This window comes from Gorilla gorilla, chromosome 18 (assembly GCF_029281585.2).
Source record: "Gorilla gorilla gorilla isolate KB3781 chromosome 18, NHGRI_mGorGor1-v2.1_pri, whole genome shotgun sequence".
Lineage (NCBI taxonomy): Eukaryota > Metazoa > Chordata > Mammalia > Primates > Hominidae > Gorilla > Gorilla gorilla.
This window is the reverse complement of record NC_073242.2, coordinates 3964774-3981460: the sequence shown is the minus strand read 5'-3', so window position 1 is coordinate 3981460 and position 16687 is coordinate 3964774. Positions and strand designations below refer to the sequence as shown.

The 16687-nt window shown below is 56.1% G+C and overlaps 1 protein-coding gene across 2 annotated transcripts in view; it reads left to right on the top strand.

Annotated features, from left to right (window-relative positions):
- Positions 1-3457: 3457 nt before the first annotated feature.
- The window catches only part of AXIN1 (axin 1), a 66151-nt gene continuing 52921 nt past the window's right edge, over positions 3458-16687 (top strand). For both annotated transcript variants that reach the window (XM_055364716.2, XM_055364715.2), the window contains exons 1-2: positions 3458-3597; positions 8856-9814. In XM_055364716.2, the coding sequence (XP_055220691.2) occupies positions 8937-9814 (878 nt within the window). In that variant the 5' untranslated portion in view covers positions 3458-3597; positions 8856-8936. The remainder of the gene's footprint in view (positions 3598-8855; positions 9815-16687) is intronic.

Below are 16687 nucleotides of genomic sequence, written 5' to 3'. Positions count from 1 at the left end.
ATCCACCTGCATCGGCCTCCCAAAGTGCTGGGATTACAGGCGTGAGCCACCGCTCTGGGCCAGCCACTTTATTTTCAAAGTATTCCTTTTAGGCTGGGCATGGTGGCTTGGGCCTGTAATCCCAGCACTTCGGGAGGCCAACGCAGGTGGATCCCTTGAGCTCAGGAGTTAGAGACCGGCCTGGGCAACATAATGAAACCCTGTCTCTAGCAAAAATACAAACAATTAGTGGGGTGTGGTGGCACACGCCTGTAATCCCAGTTACTCGGGAGGCTGAGGTGGGAAGATCACTTGATCATGGTAGATGGAGGCTGCAGTGAGCCAAAATCACGCCACTGGGCTCCAGCCTGGGCAACAGAATGAAACTCCGTCTCCAAAAACCAACAAACAAAAAAAATACCTTTTATGTCTACATTGAAGAAAATAATTTCATGTCTGCTCTTAAGTGTCTCATTTGGTGCCTAGAAACAAAACCTGATTAAATGTCATCCACGGTCAATCAAATAAAAGCCTTCATGGCAAACTCGCGCTCGAAGCACAGGGCGTTTGCCTCTTCAAGGAGCTCTGTGAGGAAGGGAGGTGGCTGAACCTCACCCTGCACACCACAGGCCCCCGCGCGCCTCCCTGCCCCTCCTCAGGGCCTTCCTCTACCTCTCTTCTGCCTGGCCTGCCTCTGGTCTCCTCCTACCCCCACTAGGCTCAGAGAATCTCCCCTCCACACCCACACCACAACCTACTTTAGAAGGGCTGCTGCATTTCCTCCAGGCTTTCTGACCCCCTTCCTGTCCCTGCAGGGCAGGGGCCCCGAGGAGCTGGAGGCCCAAGGGCCTTGTTCTGGTCCCAGTGCCTGGGGACACCTGCCACCGAGGGCCAAGAGGAGGATGGACGTGGACACAGCCCCGAGAGCCTGGCCCGGACACAGCAGCAGCTCTGCAGAACCAAGGCAAGCATTGGGGACCTTGTTGGGAGTCGGGGGGCAGCCCATGGGCCAGTGTCTGAGGTCCTGCTGTCTGTCTGGCCACCCAGGACTCCCTCATCCCTGGAAACTGTGCTTTACCATGGAGGCCACCCACTCTGTCTCCTCTAAGGTTCTGAGGCTGAATGGGCTAGGGGGCTTGCGGGGAGGCCCCAGTGTCCAGCACTGTGGGACCTGGCAGGGTGCCTGCAGCCAGGACCCAGCGGGGCCAGGTGTTAGCCTAACAGTGCACCTTTGTTCATATCCCTAGCCCCTGCCCGCCTGCTCTGAGCACAGTGATGGCCCTGGGAGGTGGGCCTAGGCCTTGGCAGGCTGGGGACAGCCTAGTGGCCCTTGTCCCGTGCTACCCCCTTTCCCACACAGCGATGCTGGCATCAGACACCATGCTGAGTGCTGGCAGGGGCGAGGGCTGGGAGGCTTCCACACATGGTTCCCCATGCAGTCCCACCTGTGGGCATCTGGTGGGGGGTGGGCTGGAAGCTCAGGGAGCCTGGAGCTGGGACTTCTGTGCTTGCCTGGGAGCTCTGAAGGGTGAGGCTGGGCATCCAGGGTGACACAGCCCAGGGAAAGACATGGGGGTGACGTGAGAGGTGCCTGGAGGGAGCTGGCAGGTATGGACATGATGGACACGGAAGCACGGAGGCGGGCAAGTGGCCAGACGCATCTAGGGGAAGGTGTGGGGGAGGTGCCATTAGGAAGGGCCCTGAAGGGCTGTGGGCAGCAGGGAGCCCTGGGAGGCCTAAAGCAGAGGGCAGATAGATAGATGAGGGCTGTTGGCTCAGGTGTGGGGCAGACGAGGTGGGGAGCCCTCACCCAACAGGAGGCGAGCTGGTCCTGTGTGGCCTGAACTGCAGCTGTCTCCTCTGTGAAACGGGGGTATAGCTGACCCCAGGGGGCTGCCTGGAGCATCCCGGGAGGTGCCAGGCCCAATAGTGCTCTGGGAAGGACAGGGCCCTGGGCTGTTGTGGGAGGCGGCAGATCCTGGTACTCACATCCTCCTCCTTGGGGAGGGCCTGATGGTCGGCTGAGGCCTGGGTGGAGAGCAGAGGGTTGGTTCTGAAAGGGTTGGGCTGGCCAGAGCTGGTGCTGGGGCTGCTGCTGGGGGCCCGTGCCTCTCTGCCGTGGGGTGCCTGGGGCTGTGACCTCATGCTCTGTGGCCTGCAGGGCAAGAGACACGGATATGGGCAGCCAGGGTGGTGGGATCGGACTGCACTCCTTGGCAGGGCCGCTGTGGAGACAGCCCAGGGGAGGGGGTGCAAGGGTCTGGACACTCCAATGGCCTTGCTCTGGGGCTGGCCTGGGCAGCGGAGGGAAGGAGAACCCTTCTCTGATACTAGATGGTGCCTGGGAGAAATCAAGGCAGAGGGTCCTAGCCGGTGGGCTCTTTGGAGGTTGTGGCTCCTGTCCGGGTGAGAGCCGCCATATATTGGGGCCTAACGTGTTCCCTGGCGCTGTGAGTCCAGGCTGCCTGGGGACTCAGGAGGGTGGAGCCCACCCCACCTTCCAAGGGCCCTGGCCATCCCTGCCTGCCGACCACCCCACTCCCGGGAGCCTGCTTCCCTCACGGCGGCGGGCAGGCCGTGGCGGTCCCCACGAGGGCCTCCTGTCCAGGGCCGGCTGGGCAGGGAGCCCCGAGGCCTGCAGCCCCCTGGCTGCCCTCCGATGTACTGGCGGCAGAAAAGGGCTGCGCCCCACGTGCGCCCGTCGGGGCGCGCAGTCCGCCCAGTGCTCCCCACGGCCGCGGCCATTCCAAGCACCTGCAACGGCGCCTCTCCCACTCCGCACTCCGGGAAGCCAGAGCCTCCCGGGCTCCGCTTCCGCACCGCCCCTCGGGAAGACGGCGCGACCGCGCCCCCGGCACGCCCCGCCCCCGGCAGGCACTGACCACGCCCCTCTCCCGCCCATGCAGAGACCCCGCCCCATGTTTCTCACCTCATCTTCTCGCTTCCGGCCCCGCCCCGCGCCGGAGGCCCCGCCCCACGCTCTTTACCTCTTCTGCTCGAGGCGGGCCCCGCCTTACTCCCCGGTCCCCGCCCCACGCCCGAGGCCCCGCCCCGCGTTCTTCACCTCTTCTTCTCGCTTCCGGCCCCGCCCACGCCCCGGCCCCGCCCCGCGCTCCTCACTTTATCCTCGCGCTTTCAGCCCCGCCCCGCGCCTGAAGCCCCGCCCCACACCGTTTACCTCGTCCCCGCGCTGCCGGCCCCGCCCCGTGTTGAGGCCCCGCCCCGCGCTCTCACCTCGTCCCCGCGCCCCGGCCCCGCCCCCGCACTTCCGGACGCCGCCGGCGGGGGCGCTCGGGCCTGGGCTTCGGCGCTGTGGCTCGGGCTCTGGCTCGGGAGGCGATCGTGGCCGCTGCCGCCGCCAGAGCCGGCCGGAGTCGGCCCGGAGCCGCGTCCACGCGGAGCGGGCGGGTGGGAGCTGGCGGCTGGGCCCCTGCGGCGCCCCCGCGGCCTGCCCCGCGTCCGCCTCCGGGCCGCCGAGCCGCAGCCGCCGAGATGGGGGCCGCCCCGGGCCGCGCCCCCGCCGGGTCCCGCCCGCCGCGCTGCCGCTGAGCGCATGGGCCGGGCCGCGCCGCGCCGCTCCGGGAGCCGGGCCCGGGGTCCCCCCACCACCGCGCGCGGGTGAGTAGGGCCGGGCTCCGGGGCGGGCTAGGCCGCGGAAGGCCGGGCGGGCGGGACCCGGAAGCGGCGGGGGGCGCGGGTGGCTGACGCGCGTGGGACCGAGGGGGTGGGCGCGCGGGGAGCTGGAGCCGGGGTGTCCCTGGGCAGCGGGACTGGCGGCGCGGTGGCCGCTTGGAGGTCCGAGGCCTCGGGCGCGTCTCGGGGCGCGGAGCAGCTTCAGGGGCCGCGCATCGCGTGCGGGGGCCCGGGAGAGCCGGGCCTGGAGCCCTCCCCGCCGCCCAGAAGTCGGCAGGAGTCCGGCTGCCCCGGAGGAGGACACTCCCGCCCGCCCTCGCCGAGGCCGCGTGCCGGGTCCGGGTCGGGGTTCGGCCTGAGTAGCCGCGTGCTCCGGCGTCCGTACCCTCCAGGTTGATGCCTTGCTGCCCAAACACTGGTCTTTCTCTTGGGTGTGGTTCTTAGATTCTACCCCCTCCCCGCACTTTGGAATTTAGCCCCCCGTGAAACCAGAGCTGCACTGCCCGAGCAGTGAAACTTTCAGCTTGGCATTGAAGAAAGTAGAGAAAAACATGTCAGTTCTCTGGGGATTTTTCTCAGCCCATCTATAAGATAATTTTTTTTTTTTTTTTTTGTAGAGATGGGGTGTCACTATATTGCCCAGCAGGTGTTGAATTCTTGGCCTCAAACGATCCACCTGCCTCAGCCTTCCAAGGTGTTGGGACTACAGGGGTGACCACCGTCCTCCTCTAAGATAATTTTTTTTTTTTTTTGAGACGGAGTCTCGCACTGTAGCCCAGGCTGGAGTGCAGTGGCGCTATCTTGGCTCACTGCAACCTCCTCCGCCTCCCGGGTTCAAGCAGTTTTCCTGCCTCAGCCTCCTGAGTAGCTGGGATAACAGGCATGCGCCACCACATCCGGCTAATTTTTGTATTTTTAGTAGAGACAGGGTTTCACCATGTTGACCAGGCTGGCCTGGAACTCCTGACCTCAGGTGATCCGCCCACCTTGGCCTACCAAAGTGTTGGGATTACAGGCATGAGCCACCGCGCCTGGCCCCTTCTAAGATAATTTATAAAGGGTTCTTATTGTGCATGTCAGCCCCTTGTTTTTGCTCACACTTCTGTTCTCTGCTTCTTCAGGAAGAATCTCGAGCTTACTTGGATCCACAGGCCCTGTTTTGGAGAAAACACAGTCTAAACCGGCTACCCGAGATACTCAGCAATAGCTCGGTTTCAGTTTTTTTTTTTTTTTGAGACAGAGTTTTGCTCTTGTTGCCCAGGCTGGAGTGCAATGGCGTGATCTCCACTCACCGCATCCTCCGCCTCCCAGGTTCAAGCGATTCTCTTGCCTCAGCCTTCCCAAGTAGCTGGGATTATAGGCATGCGCCACCAAGCCTGACTAATTTTGTATTTTTAGTAGAGATGGGGTTTCTGTATGTGGGTCAGGATGGTCTTGAACTCCCGACCTCAGGTGATCCACCCACCTCGGCCTCCCAAAGTGCTGGGATTACAGGCGTGAGCCACCTCACCTGGCTTTGGTTTCAGTTTTAAGATCTCCATTCAGGGACAAGGATGGGAAAGCATGAAAAACAGACTGTTTTTGTTTGATTTTCAGCTGGTGTTGACTTGTCTTGGATTTCTAGTTTCAGAAAAGCTAAGCAGACTTTTTCGGATTACATTGGTCATTGAGAATTTCAGTGATGGGGGAACAAATTACATGTGAAATAGTAGCCCTGAACCTTCAAGAGTTAAATCAATGGACAGCTGGGAAGATGTCAGAGTCGTGTTACTTGCCTCCTCCATGTAAATCAAAATGTAAAAAGTTACGTTTGGGTAAAATAAATACCTACACACGTAGGTAGCATTGAGTTTGCTGCCATGGTGCCTGGAGCATATGCCTAAGCGGTGACGAAAGGGAATTTTAAATACAGTGTCATACTTGTAGGCATCCCGCCCGTTTTATGGACTCACTTTATTGATGGTAGCTACAGGCTGTGGGCCATATTCAGTGCTTGCAGGCATTTGATACTGAGCTGAGTAAACATGACTGCTGTATGTGTGGTGTGTACTTGTGTGTACACTAAATGCTTGGTGTGCTTCCCTGTGGGAACCCAGAGATTTCAGGAATTGGGACATGTTTCAACAACATCAGTAACTTGTAGAGGGGTTCATGTGCTTCCAGGGACACCAAAAGGTCTTCTGTCAGTTGACAGCCAAAAATACACATGATTATAAGAAAATTTTCTTCTGGGCTCTGAAAATTTGGTTCACACATGAATTAAAACATTAGTTTTGGGGCCAGGCAAAGTGGCCTGTAATCCCAACACTTTAGGAGGCCGAGGCGGGTGGATTGCTTTGAGCTCAGGAGTTTGAGACCAGCCTGGCCAACGTGGTGAAACCCAAAATACAATAATTAGCCGGGCGTTGATGGCTCGTGCCTGTAGTCCCCGCCACTTGAGAGGCTGAGGCTGGAGAATTGCTTGAGCCTGGGAAGCTGAGGCTGCAGTGAGCTGAGATCACCCCACTGCAGTCCAGCCTAGGCGACAGAGCGAGACCCTGTCTCAAAATAACAAAAAACAAAACAACAAAACCCATTAGTTTTGGAAGAATTTGCTGCTGTTTCCTGTGGTACAGTAGTTCAGCCCCTGTAGAGAGCCAGTGTTTGGCGTCTGTGACAAATGTCTTTCTTTTTTACATCAATGAATGACTTATTGGTGCCCGTTAGTTGCAGGACCTTGTGCTGGGTGCTGTGGGTCCCGCTACTACCAATAATCAACACAGAAGACTTAAGTCCCTTATGAGAGCATGATGGTGACTTGTGGTTAGCCTCCTTTCTGAGCACTGTCTGGTTAGTCACTTTCCATTCTCCAGTGACTTGGTTCTTCAAGCTAGTGAATGGTAGTACATCTATAGTGGTAAGGCTCAGGTGGTCAGGGTGCAGGCCTTCTTTCCTGTGATGGCGTCCCAGACAGATGACCGTGAGCTAGTGTGGAGGTGCCCACGCCCAGGGTGCTCCCTCCATGCTGATGTGGCTCACGGAGTGACTGCCGCTGAAGTGGTCTGTGAGCAGCAGGATGTCACTGCTCACTGGGCCTTGACCTTTAGAAGCTGTGTGTTCCTGCTGAGGCCAAGATGACATACTACCCAGCAGCGTTCACAAAAAGTCCTTAGCTGCTGAAATGTCATTGGGGGCACAGAGTTGCAAACCATCCTCCATCTATGGGTGCTTCTTATTTATTTACTAATTTTATTTTATTTTATTTTTTTGAGACGGAGTCTCACTTTGTCGCCTAGGCTGGAGTGCAGTGGCCGGCACGGTGTCGGCTCACTGCAAGCTCTGCCTCCCGGGTTCATGCCATTCTCCCACGTCAGTCTCCCGAGTGGCTGGGACTACAGGTGCCCACCACCATGCCTGGCTAATTTTTTGTATTTTTAGTAGAGATGGGGTTTCACCGTGTTAGCCAGGATGGTCTTGATCTCCTGACCTCGTGATCCGCCCGCCTTGGCTTCCCAAAGTGCTGGGATTACAGGTGTGAGCCACTGTGCCTGTCCTATTTTTTTTTTTAGAGACAGGATCTTGCTCTGTTGCCCAGGCTGGAGTGCAGTGGGGTGCGATTATAGCTCACTGCAGCCTTGAACTCCTGGGTCAAGTGATTCTCTTGCCTCAGTCTTCCAAGTAGCTGAGACTACAGGCATACGCCACCATACCCGGCTAATTAAGAACTTTTTTTTGGTAGAGATTGGGTCTCACTATGTTGCCCAGGTTAGTCTTGAACTCTTGGGCTCAAGGGATCCTCCAGCCTCAGCCTCCTGAGTAGCTGGGACTACAGGTGCGTGACACCACGCCTGGCTCTGTGGATCCTTCGTGCTTCCAGCCGTGAGCAGCTGTTGGCTGGTAAAGTGTGTGCAATGTGAGGAAGTTGGTGTGGGGGACAGATTCCACATAGACAAGGAACAGCAGTGTGGAGTGGTGGCTGGGGGATAGATCCCCCTTCAGTTGGTCCTGGGTTTTAGGGTTTTATTTGTTCCCTGTGACTTGTTCAGCACTCCAGGCTTTTGAACCCAACATGCTTCTTTAAAGCCCTCTCTCCAGCCCCTTTTAGCCAGGACCACTTACATCATGGCAGGATGTTGTTTCAGTCACCTGCTTGGCCGGGTTGACAGGCATAGCCAGAGCTCCTGGGCTCCGTAGGACGTGGCAGGAAGGACCATAGACCATGGCAGGGGTTCTGTTGGAGCCCTTATCTACTCTCTTTTGCACACCCCTTGCAGGCTTGTAGCAGCAGCAGCAGTAGTAGCAGCAAATTCTATAGTTCGCTGATGTCTAAGAGGGTGGGTGGTTTGGTTTTCAGCTTAAGGAGTGAAGTCACATGAACTATAGCTTCCTTAGCTGAAAATTGTATTTGCATTTCCTTTTATTCTGTACCTTCTCTGTTCCTTGAAGTACCCATTTACTATTTGCTATCTGAATCCTCATCAGAGAGGCTTTTCAGAGTCAAGTGCAGCATTCTGACAGAGCATTTTAAGATTGTCTCCAGTGACGGTGTCCGAGCGCCTCTGTGGGCGTGGGTGGTGTCCTTGATCCCTCGGTCGATGGGGCTGAAGGTGACCCATGATTATCTTTCTTTGAGGCGTGTGTTGAGAGTCGGAGGAACACCCTGCAGTGTGTTCTCATGTGTTGGAAGGTGTACCATGCGTGACGTGATGCAGCAGGTGGAAAACAGTGGCCGTGAGCCTGGAGGACGTGGGGTTCAGAAGATGCCCACCACCTTCGGGGCTGTAGCGCACCTTCCTTTCTCTCTGAGTGTTGCTGGGGCTGGTGGAGTGATTGTCTCCATCTTACTTGTGAGGGTCCAGCCCTCACTCAGGTTTATACACATAGTCAGGACTAGAGGCAGCTTTCCTTCCTCCGGTCTTCCTGCCTTCCCTGTCCCTCAGCTCTGCAGCTGAGGTGGGAGGTGCTCAAGCTGCCAGCCTCCGTGATGTTCATGCAGTGAGACTTGTGGGGAGTGGCATTCCCATGTCCTGGGCATCCCTTCTTAGCATGAGAGGCATTCCTGTAGTTGTAAAAGTTTCCAGAAATTGCTTTAAAGTAGAACTATGCTTATGGCCAAAATATATCTTGATTGAACATTTAAACTGAGTTTCTTGCTTTGAGTTTGAGCGGGAGGGCGTCATCGTGAGTCTTGTCTTGAGAAAACCTCTGGTCGTGTTTCATGGACCCACCTTTCCTAATCCTTGTCCTCTTAATGGTTTCAACAGGACAGATTGATTCACTTTGGAGCTGTAAGTACTGATGTATTAGGGTGCAGCGCTCATTGTTCATTGACGCAGAGTCCCAAAATGAATATCCAAGAGCAGGGTTTCCCCTTGGACCTCGGAGCAAGTTTCACCGAAGATGCTCCCCGACCCCCAGTGCCTGGTGAGGAGGGAGAACTGGTGTCCACAGACCCGAGGCCCGCCAGCTACAGTTTCTGCTCTGGGAAAGGTGTTGGCATTAAAGGTGAGACTTCGACGGCCACTCCGAGGCGCTCGGATCTGGACCTGGGGTATGAGCCTGAGGGCAGTGCCTCCCCCACCCCACCATACTTGAAGTGGGCTGAGTCACTGCACTCCCTGCTGGATGACCAAGATGGGATAAGCCTGTTCAGGACTTTCCTGAAGCAGGAGGGCTGTGCCGACTTGCTGGACTTCTGGTTTGCCTGCACTGGCTTCAGGAAGCTGGAGCCCTGTGACTCGAACGAGGAGAAGAGGCTGAAGCTGGCGAGAGCCATCTACCGAAAGTACATTCTTGATAACAATGGCATCGTGTCCCGGCAGACCAAGCCAGCCACCAAGAGCTTCATAAAGGGCTGCATCATGAAGCAGCTGATCGATCCTGCCATGTTTGACCAGGCCCAGACCGAAATCCAGGCCACTATGGAGGAAAACACCTATCCCTCCTTCCTTAAGTCTGATATTTATTTGGAATATACGAGGACAGGCTCGGAGAGCCCGAAAGTCTGTAGTGACCAGAGCTCTGGGTCAGGGACAGGGAAGGGCATATCTGGATACCTGCCGACTTTAAATGAAGATGAGGAATGGAAGTGTGACCAGGACATGGACGAGGATGATGGCAGAGACGCTGCTCCTCCCGGAAGACTCCCTCAGAAGCTGCTCCTGGAGACAGCTGCCCCGAGGGTCTCCTCCAGTAGACGGTACAGCGAAGGCAGAGAGTTCAGGTGAGTCCGACGCCAGGCGTCCGCTTTCTGTCCTCACCTCCGAGAGCTGGAGAACAAGCCAGGGAAAGGTGCTGATGAGGCGGGCGTTAACCCACACCGGATGTCCTGCTGCCGCTGGGGTTGAATTTTGGTTCTGTTCTTATTTGTGATACTTTTGCATTTGTCATTAGATACTTTTTTATATTTGTAATGTTGAGAACACTTTTACTGAGAACAGACTAAAATATATGACTTTATGAGTCATTAGGAACATCGGAATTCTTAGAAGTCACAATGACATGTAAACTTTACCCTTCGGCAGTAAAGTCTGTCACATCTTAAATAGGAGCTGGATCTACCCAGTAGACATTGTGCTTTGCGCTTAATAAAGGGAGAAGTGGACGTTTCAGGGCATCGATAAGAATTGGAGAATTGGATTCTTGCCTTTTTTTTTTTTTTTTTTGAGACAGAGTTTCACTTTTGTTGCCCAGGCTGGAGTGCAGTGGCACAATCTCAGCTCACTGCAACCTTCGCCTCCCGGGTTTGAGCGATTCTCCTGCCTCAGCCTCCTGAGTAGCTGGGATTACAGGCATGTGCCACCACGCCCGGCTAATTTTGCATTATTAGTAGAGGTGGGGTTTCTCCATGTTGGCCAGGCTGGTCTCGAACTCCCGACCTCAGGTGATCTGCCTGCCTCGGCCTCCCAAAGTGTTGGAATTACAGGCGTGAGCCGCCGCACCCGGCCAGATTATTGCTTTTGTAATGATCTTCTAAGCTTCTTCCTACAGGCTGAGAAATAGTAGAGGGGACGTTTTACGTGTGGGGAATGGTCAGAGTACTTTGAAAACTTCCTGTGGCTATAGTGGGCATTCCAGGATTGGGCCTTTTTTCCTGCCAACAAAATCTGTTGGTGCTGTTGTGTAGTCCACAGCAGCCTGGACCCTGAGGTGATCCTGGCAGGGTGTGTGGGGTGCGTGTGTTGCCTGGGAGGGAGCAGAGTGGTGCTCAGCCTTGGAACCTGTTTCTTCGTTCTTCCTTCCCTGTGATCCCTGCGTGGTTCCTGGAGGTTTATTTGGCTTTCGGGCTGGCATCTACTGTGCTTGTGAGCAGAGCACGTGCATTTCCCACTCTTTCCCTAGAGCTGGTGACCGGAGGCTCCGGCCTGTGTAACTTTGAAAGCCTGGAGTTCATATGACCCCTGCTGATCTAATCAAGACTCCGAAAGCACAGCCCCATGTGCTGGGACTCTCCCGAGGAGTTATTAAAAACTCGCATTAGTTCTTCAAGCTTACTGTGACACATAAATTGGCTACTTGCTCATAAACACAGGGTTAAACATGTCTAAGGTTACACTTGTAGTCTAAGTGATACGATTTAAGATGGACTGTCGACTGGGCGCAGTGACTCACGCCTGTAATCCCAGCACTTTGGGAGGCCGAGGCGGGCGAATCACCTGAGGTCGGGAGTTTGAGACCATCCTGGCCAACGTGGTGAATCCTCATTTCTACTAAAAATACAAACATTAGATAGGCGAGTTGGCGCATGCCTGTAATCCCAGCTACTCAGAAGGCTGAAGCAGGAGAATTGCTTGAACCTGGGAGGCAGAGGTTGCAGTGAGCCTTGGTTGTGCCATTGCACTCCAGCCTGGGTGACAAGAGGACAAGAGTGAAACTCTGTCTCAGAAAAAAAACAAAAAAAAAAACAAAAAAGGATTCTCTAGGTTAATTGGTTAATTTTTTTTTTTTTTGAGATGGAGTCTTGCTCTATCACCCAGGCTGGAGTGCGGTGGCGCCATCTCGGCTCACTGCAAGCTCCGCCTCCTGGGTTCATGCCATTCTCCTGCCCCAGCCTCGCAAGTAGCTGGGACTACAGGCCTGCCACCACGCCGGCCAATTTTTTGTATTTTTAGTAGAGACGGGGTTTCACCATGTTAGCCAGGATGGTCTCGATCTCCTGACCTCGTGATCGCCTGCCTCAGCCTCCCAAAGTGCTGGGATTACAGACGTGGGCCACCACGCCCGGCCTGTTTTTCCTTTTGTTCATTGTCTTTAGCCAAGTGCTATTTATTTAGCAAGCATTTTAGGACACAATATGCCGCAAAGTTATCCTGTTGAGTAAGCCTGGTATAACTGAGAGTTTCTTTTTTTTTTTTTTTTTTGAAATGGAGTCTTGCTCTGTCACACAGGCTGGAGTGCAGTAGCACTATTTCACTATCTCGGCTCACTGCAACTTCTGCCTCCTGGGTTTAAGTGATTCTCCTGCCTCCCGAGTAGCTGGGATTACAGGTGTGTGCTACCATGCCTGGCTAATTTTTGTATTTTTAGTACAGACAGCGTTTCGCCATGTTGGCCAGGATGGTCTCGAGCTCCTGGACTCCAGTGATCTCAGCCTCCCAAAGTGCTGGGATTACAGGTGTGAGCCACTGCACCTGGCTGGTTATTCTTTTTGCTTGTTTTTTTGTTTGAGATGGAGTCTCTCTCTGTCGCCCAGGCTGGAGTGCAGTAGTGCAATCTCAGCTCACTGCAACCTCTGCCTCCTGGGTTCAAGTGAGGCTCCTGCCTCAGCCTCCCGAGTAGCTGGGATTACAAGTGTGAGCTATCATGCCCAGCTAATTTTCTGTATTTTTAGTAGAGATGGGGTTTTACCACGTTGGCCAGTCTGGTCTCGAACTCCTTTCCTCAAGAGATCTGCCCACCTCAGCCTCCCAAAGTGCTGGGATTCCAGGTGTGAGCCACTGCGCCCGGCCCCGGCTGGTTATTTTTAAGATGGGACTAAAGTTGAGGGCTGGGCTGCAGGAAGAAAATGAGCTCTGTTCTGATTTCTGCCGTTAGAACCCCAGTGCCTCCCTCCCAGCCACTCTTCAGTTCTTGGCTGCGAGCAGTAGCTTTGCTGTCTGTCCTTGGTTTGCTGTATCTGTAATAAGGAGCCTTTGCTATGAAATAGTGGAATACATTGGCTTCTCTTGTCTAATTTTGTGTAGCTCTGTCTACACAGTTTGGGTCCTAACTTGCCTGCTCTGGGGCTGCTGGTGGCAGAGGACCCTGGGGCTTGGGAGTCCTGTCTGCGGTTGAATCCTCTCTGTGGGAGGTGGCCTGTGGTGCAGCCTTGTGGCTTGAAGATCTCTGATGTTGGAATGGTTGCTTGTCAGCACAGACAGGGCATGAAGTCCAGGCTGTGTTCCTCCCATTTGGACCATTCTCTTTGTCCTGCCAGGTGTAGGTGAGGGTGCACTAGGTTGGAAGTCGTGGAAACCCACCCACCTGAGCCCAACCCTGAAGGGCACTGTTGAGGCAGAGCCTCAGGTGTGCCTTAGGGCCTGGCACCTTTGCTTCGTGCCAGTCTGACTTTGCCTGCCTGGTGGGCGACTTCGTGGGCTGCTTGTTGGAGGTGGCTGCTGCACTGACCTTGGGCTCTGGGCTCCCTTGTTTACAGATGCTTCCCGCAGCTCTGACGGAGGGGCCTGCTGTTGCTCTGAGGAGGGCACGTGTGCCGCTGTGTCCTGTGTGTCTCAGCACAGTCATGGTGCTTGCGCCGGGGGCTGTGCAGCAGGGCCACTCCTGAAGGAAAGTGGGGTTCTCCACCCAGACAGACGGCTGCTCCCCAGTGGGGAGCTGGGGATGGTTCTCCAAAGGAAGGCTGCGGGTAATGCAAAGGGAAAAGGAGAGTGGGTACTGAACAGGCAGCCGGTGAGCATCGCTACCACAACAGGGCCTGGAGCTTAGGCCTCACGTGTTAGGGGATGCATTTCCTGTGCAGAGCCAGTTAGTCATCCCGGTGTGTCCGGAATTGGTGGGTTCTTGGTCTCACTGACTTCAAGAATGAAGCCGCGGACCCTCGCGGTGAGTGTTACAGTTCTTAAAGGCGGCGTGTCTGGAGTTTGTTGCTTCTGATGTTCGGAGGTGTTCGGAGTTTCTTCCTTCTGGTGGGTTCGTGGTCTCCTGGCTCAGGAGTGAAGCTGCAGACCTTTGCGGTGAGTGTTACAGCTCTTAAAGGCAGTGTGGACCCAAAGAGTGCGCAGCAGCAAGATTTACTGGAAAAAGAGAAAGAACAAAGCTTCCACAGTGTGGAAGGGGACCCGAGCGGGTTGCCACTGCTGGCTCCGGCAGCCTGCTTTTATTCTCTTATCTGGCCCCACCCATATCCTGCTGATTGGTAGAGCCGAGTGGTCTGTTTTGACAGGGCGCTGATTGGTGCGTTTACAATCCCTGAGGTAGACACAAAGGTTCTCCACGTCCCCACCAGATTAGCTAGATACAGAGTGTCCACACAAAGGTTCTCCAAGTCCCCACCAGAGTAGCTAGATACAGAGTGTCGATTGGTGCATTCACAAACCCTGAGCTAGACACAGGGTGCTGATTGGTGTGTTTACAAACCTTAAGCTAGATACAGAGTGCCGATTGGTGTATTTACAATCCCTGAGCTAGACATAAAGGTTCTCCACGTCTCCACCAGAATCAGGAGCCCAGCTGGCTTCACCCAGTGGATCCCGCACGGGGGCTGCAGGTGAAGCTGCCTGCCAGTCCCGTGCCGTGCGCCTGCACGCCTCAGCCCTTGGGTGGTCAATGGGACCGGGCGCTCGTAGGGGAGACTCGGGCCGCACAGGAGCCCACGGGAGGGGGTGGGGGGCTCAGGCATGGCGGGCTGCAGCTCCTGAGCCCTGCCCCACGGGAAGGCAGTTAAGGCCCGGCGAGAAATTGAGCGCAGCTCCGGTGGGCCGGCACTGCTGGGGGACCCTGCACACCCTCCGCAGCCGCTGGCCCGGGTGCTAAGCCCCTCATTGCCGGGGGCCGGCAGGGCTGGCCGGCTGCTCCGAGTGCCGGGCCCGCCAAGCCCGCGCCCACCCGGGACTCCAGCTGGCCTGCAAGCGCGTGCAGCCGCGGTTCCCGCTCGCGCCTCTCCCTCCACACCTCCCCGCAAGCTGAGGGAGCCGGCTCCGGCCTTGGCCAGCCCAGAAAGGGGCTCCCACAGTGCAGTGGTGGGCTGAAGGGCTCCTCAAGTGCCGCCAAAGTGGGAGCCCAGGCAGAGGAGGCGCCGAGAGCGAGCGAGGGCTGTGAGGACTGCCAGCACGCTGTCACCTCTCACCGGGGTGGAATTTGCGTGGAGGAACGTGCCAGGAGGGCCAGGCCTCGGGTGCTGACCCCTCTGTCCTGGAGGCTACTTTGCCTGCATCTCTGCCACAGTCCCTCATCCCCTGCGGTGGGGCTGCTGCGGTCCAGCACGGCCACAGGCGTCCAGTTCCCCTGTGGGACGCCTGGGTGCGGGTCCTTGTTGGTCCGTGCGTGAGCCGCGTGGTGGTTTCACATACTTGATTTGAGGAAATCAAGTTCTGCTTAGGTCTTTGTCTCAGCCTAGGAAAGAGCTCCATTCCTGGCCCTTTTCTGCATTTGTCCCACTCACCCACTGTCATTTTGAGCTCCTGGGCCAAGGTTTCATGGGGTTCCTCCCTGGCTCCCCCGCTCTGCCTCTGTGGGAACACTTTCTGCACCCTCGGGTCTTTGTTCCCATTGTCAGTGGAACTTTGAACAGAGCTGGCTGGTTCACCTCGTCATTTCAGCGGTGTGGATCAGCAGGCAGGTTCTGCTGTTGACTGAGTGTTGGGCGGGAGGCCCAGGGCCCGCACTCCCTGGCTGGCGGGCTCAGGCTCTGCTTCCCTTCAGGGTGGCTTGGCCCACCAGGTGGCCTTCAGGGCTGGCCTTGCATGCCCCTGCCAGGTCCGCCTGGTCAGGCCCGCAGTCCCCTCGCCGCTGGCCCCTTCTGTTGACTGCCCTGACCTTCCTTGCTGGCTGGGGGACAGGGTCTTCCTAGATATTTTCGTGTGTCTTCCCGGGCCAGTCCAGTGATGCACTTGTGGATAGGGCTGGTCAATGTGGCTGTGGCCAGAGAGTGGACAACAGACATGTCCACAGCAGGAGCAACATGGTGGCTTGTCTTGTGCTCCTGGTTCCTGGAGCTGCTCAGAGGACCGGTGAGTCTTTTCAAGGTGGGCAGCCAGCCCTTGCCGTTCAGGTTCCCGCAGGGGTGCGTGAGTAACCGTCGGACCTGCGCATTAGTTTATTGACTGTGTTTCTGGTAATGGCCTGAAAGGTTAAGAGAAGAAATGGTTAAAAAAAAAAAAGAAGAAGAAAAAGAAAGGGCCCAAGATGTGCACAGAGTTGTGTGTGGAGGACTGGTTTTGGGTGTCCATGTCCGTTGGGCCTCAGGCGTTGGTGCTGTTGAAGGTGCCCGGCTGCAGAGGGGCTGTGTTGCAAGGGTGAACTCTGCTTCCTGTGCAAAGGGTGTGGCCCAGGATGGGGTCGCCCCCAGGCTTGTCTTGTTAAGGGGACCTCTGCTGTGGTGCAGAGGGGGCGGAGGTGCTTGTGAGCCATACTGCCCCTTGTGTGGGCTCCCCTTGCCTGGGTGTGGGGGGCTTTCTAGTCTTCTTTGGGGTATTTGCTTCCCCTGTTTGAGCAGATCTGAAGAGAATTTTTTTTTTTTTTTAGACAGAGTCTTGCTCTGTCACACAGGCTGGAGTGCAGTGGCACCATCTCGGCTTACTGCAGCCTCCACCTCCCAGGTTGAAGCAGTTTTCCTGCCCCAACCTCCCCAGTAGCTGGGATTATAGGCACCCGCCACCATGCCTGGCTAATTTTTTTTTTTTTTTTTTGAGATGGAGTCTCGCTCTATCGCCAAGGCTGGAGTGCAGTGGCACAATCTTGGCTCACTGCAAGCTCCACCTCCTGGGTTCAAGCAATTCTCTTGCCTCAGCCTCCTCAGCAGCTGGGACTATAGGCGCGTGTCACCACGCCCGGCTAATTTTTTTTTTTTTTTTTTTTTGTATTTTTAGTAGAGACGGGGTTTCACCTTGTTAGCCAGGATGGTCTTGATCTCCTGAACTTGTGATCCGCCTACCTCAGC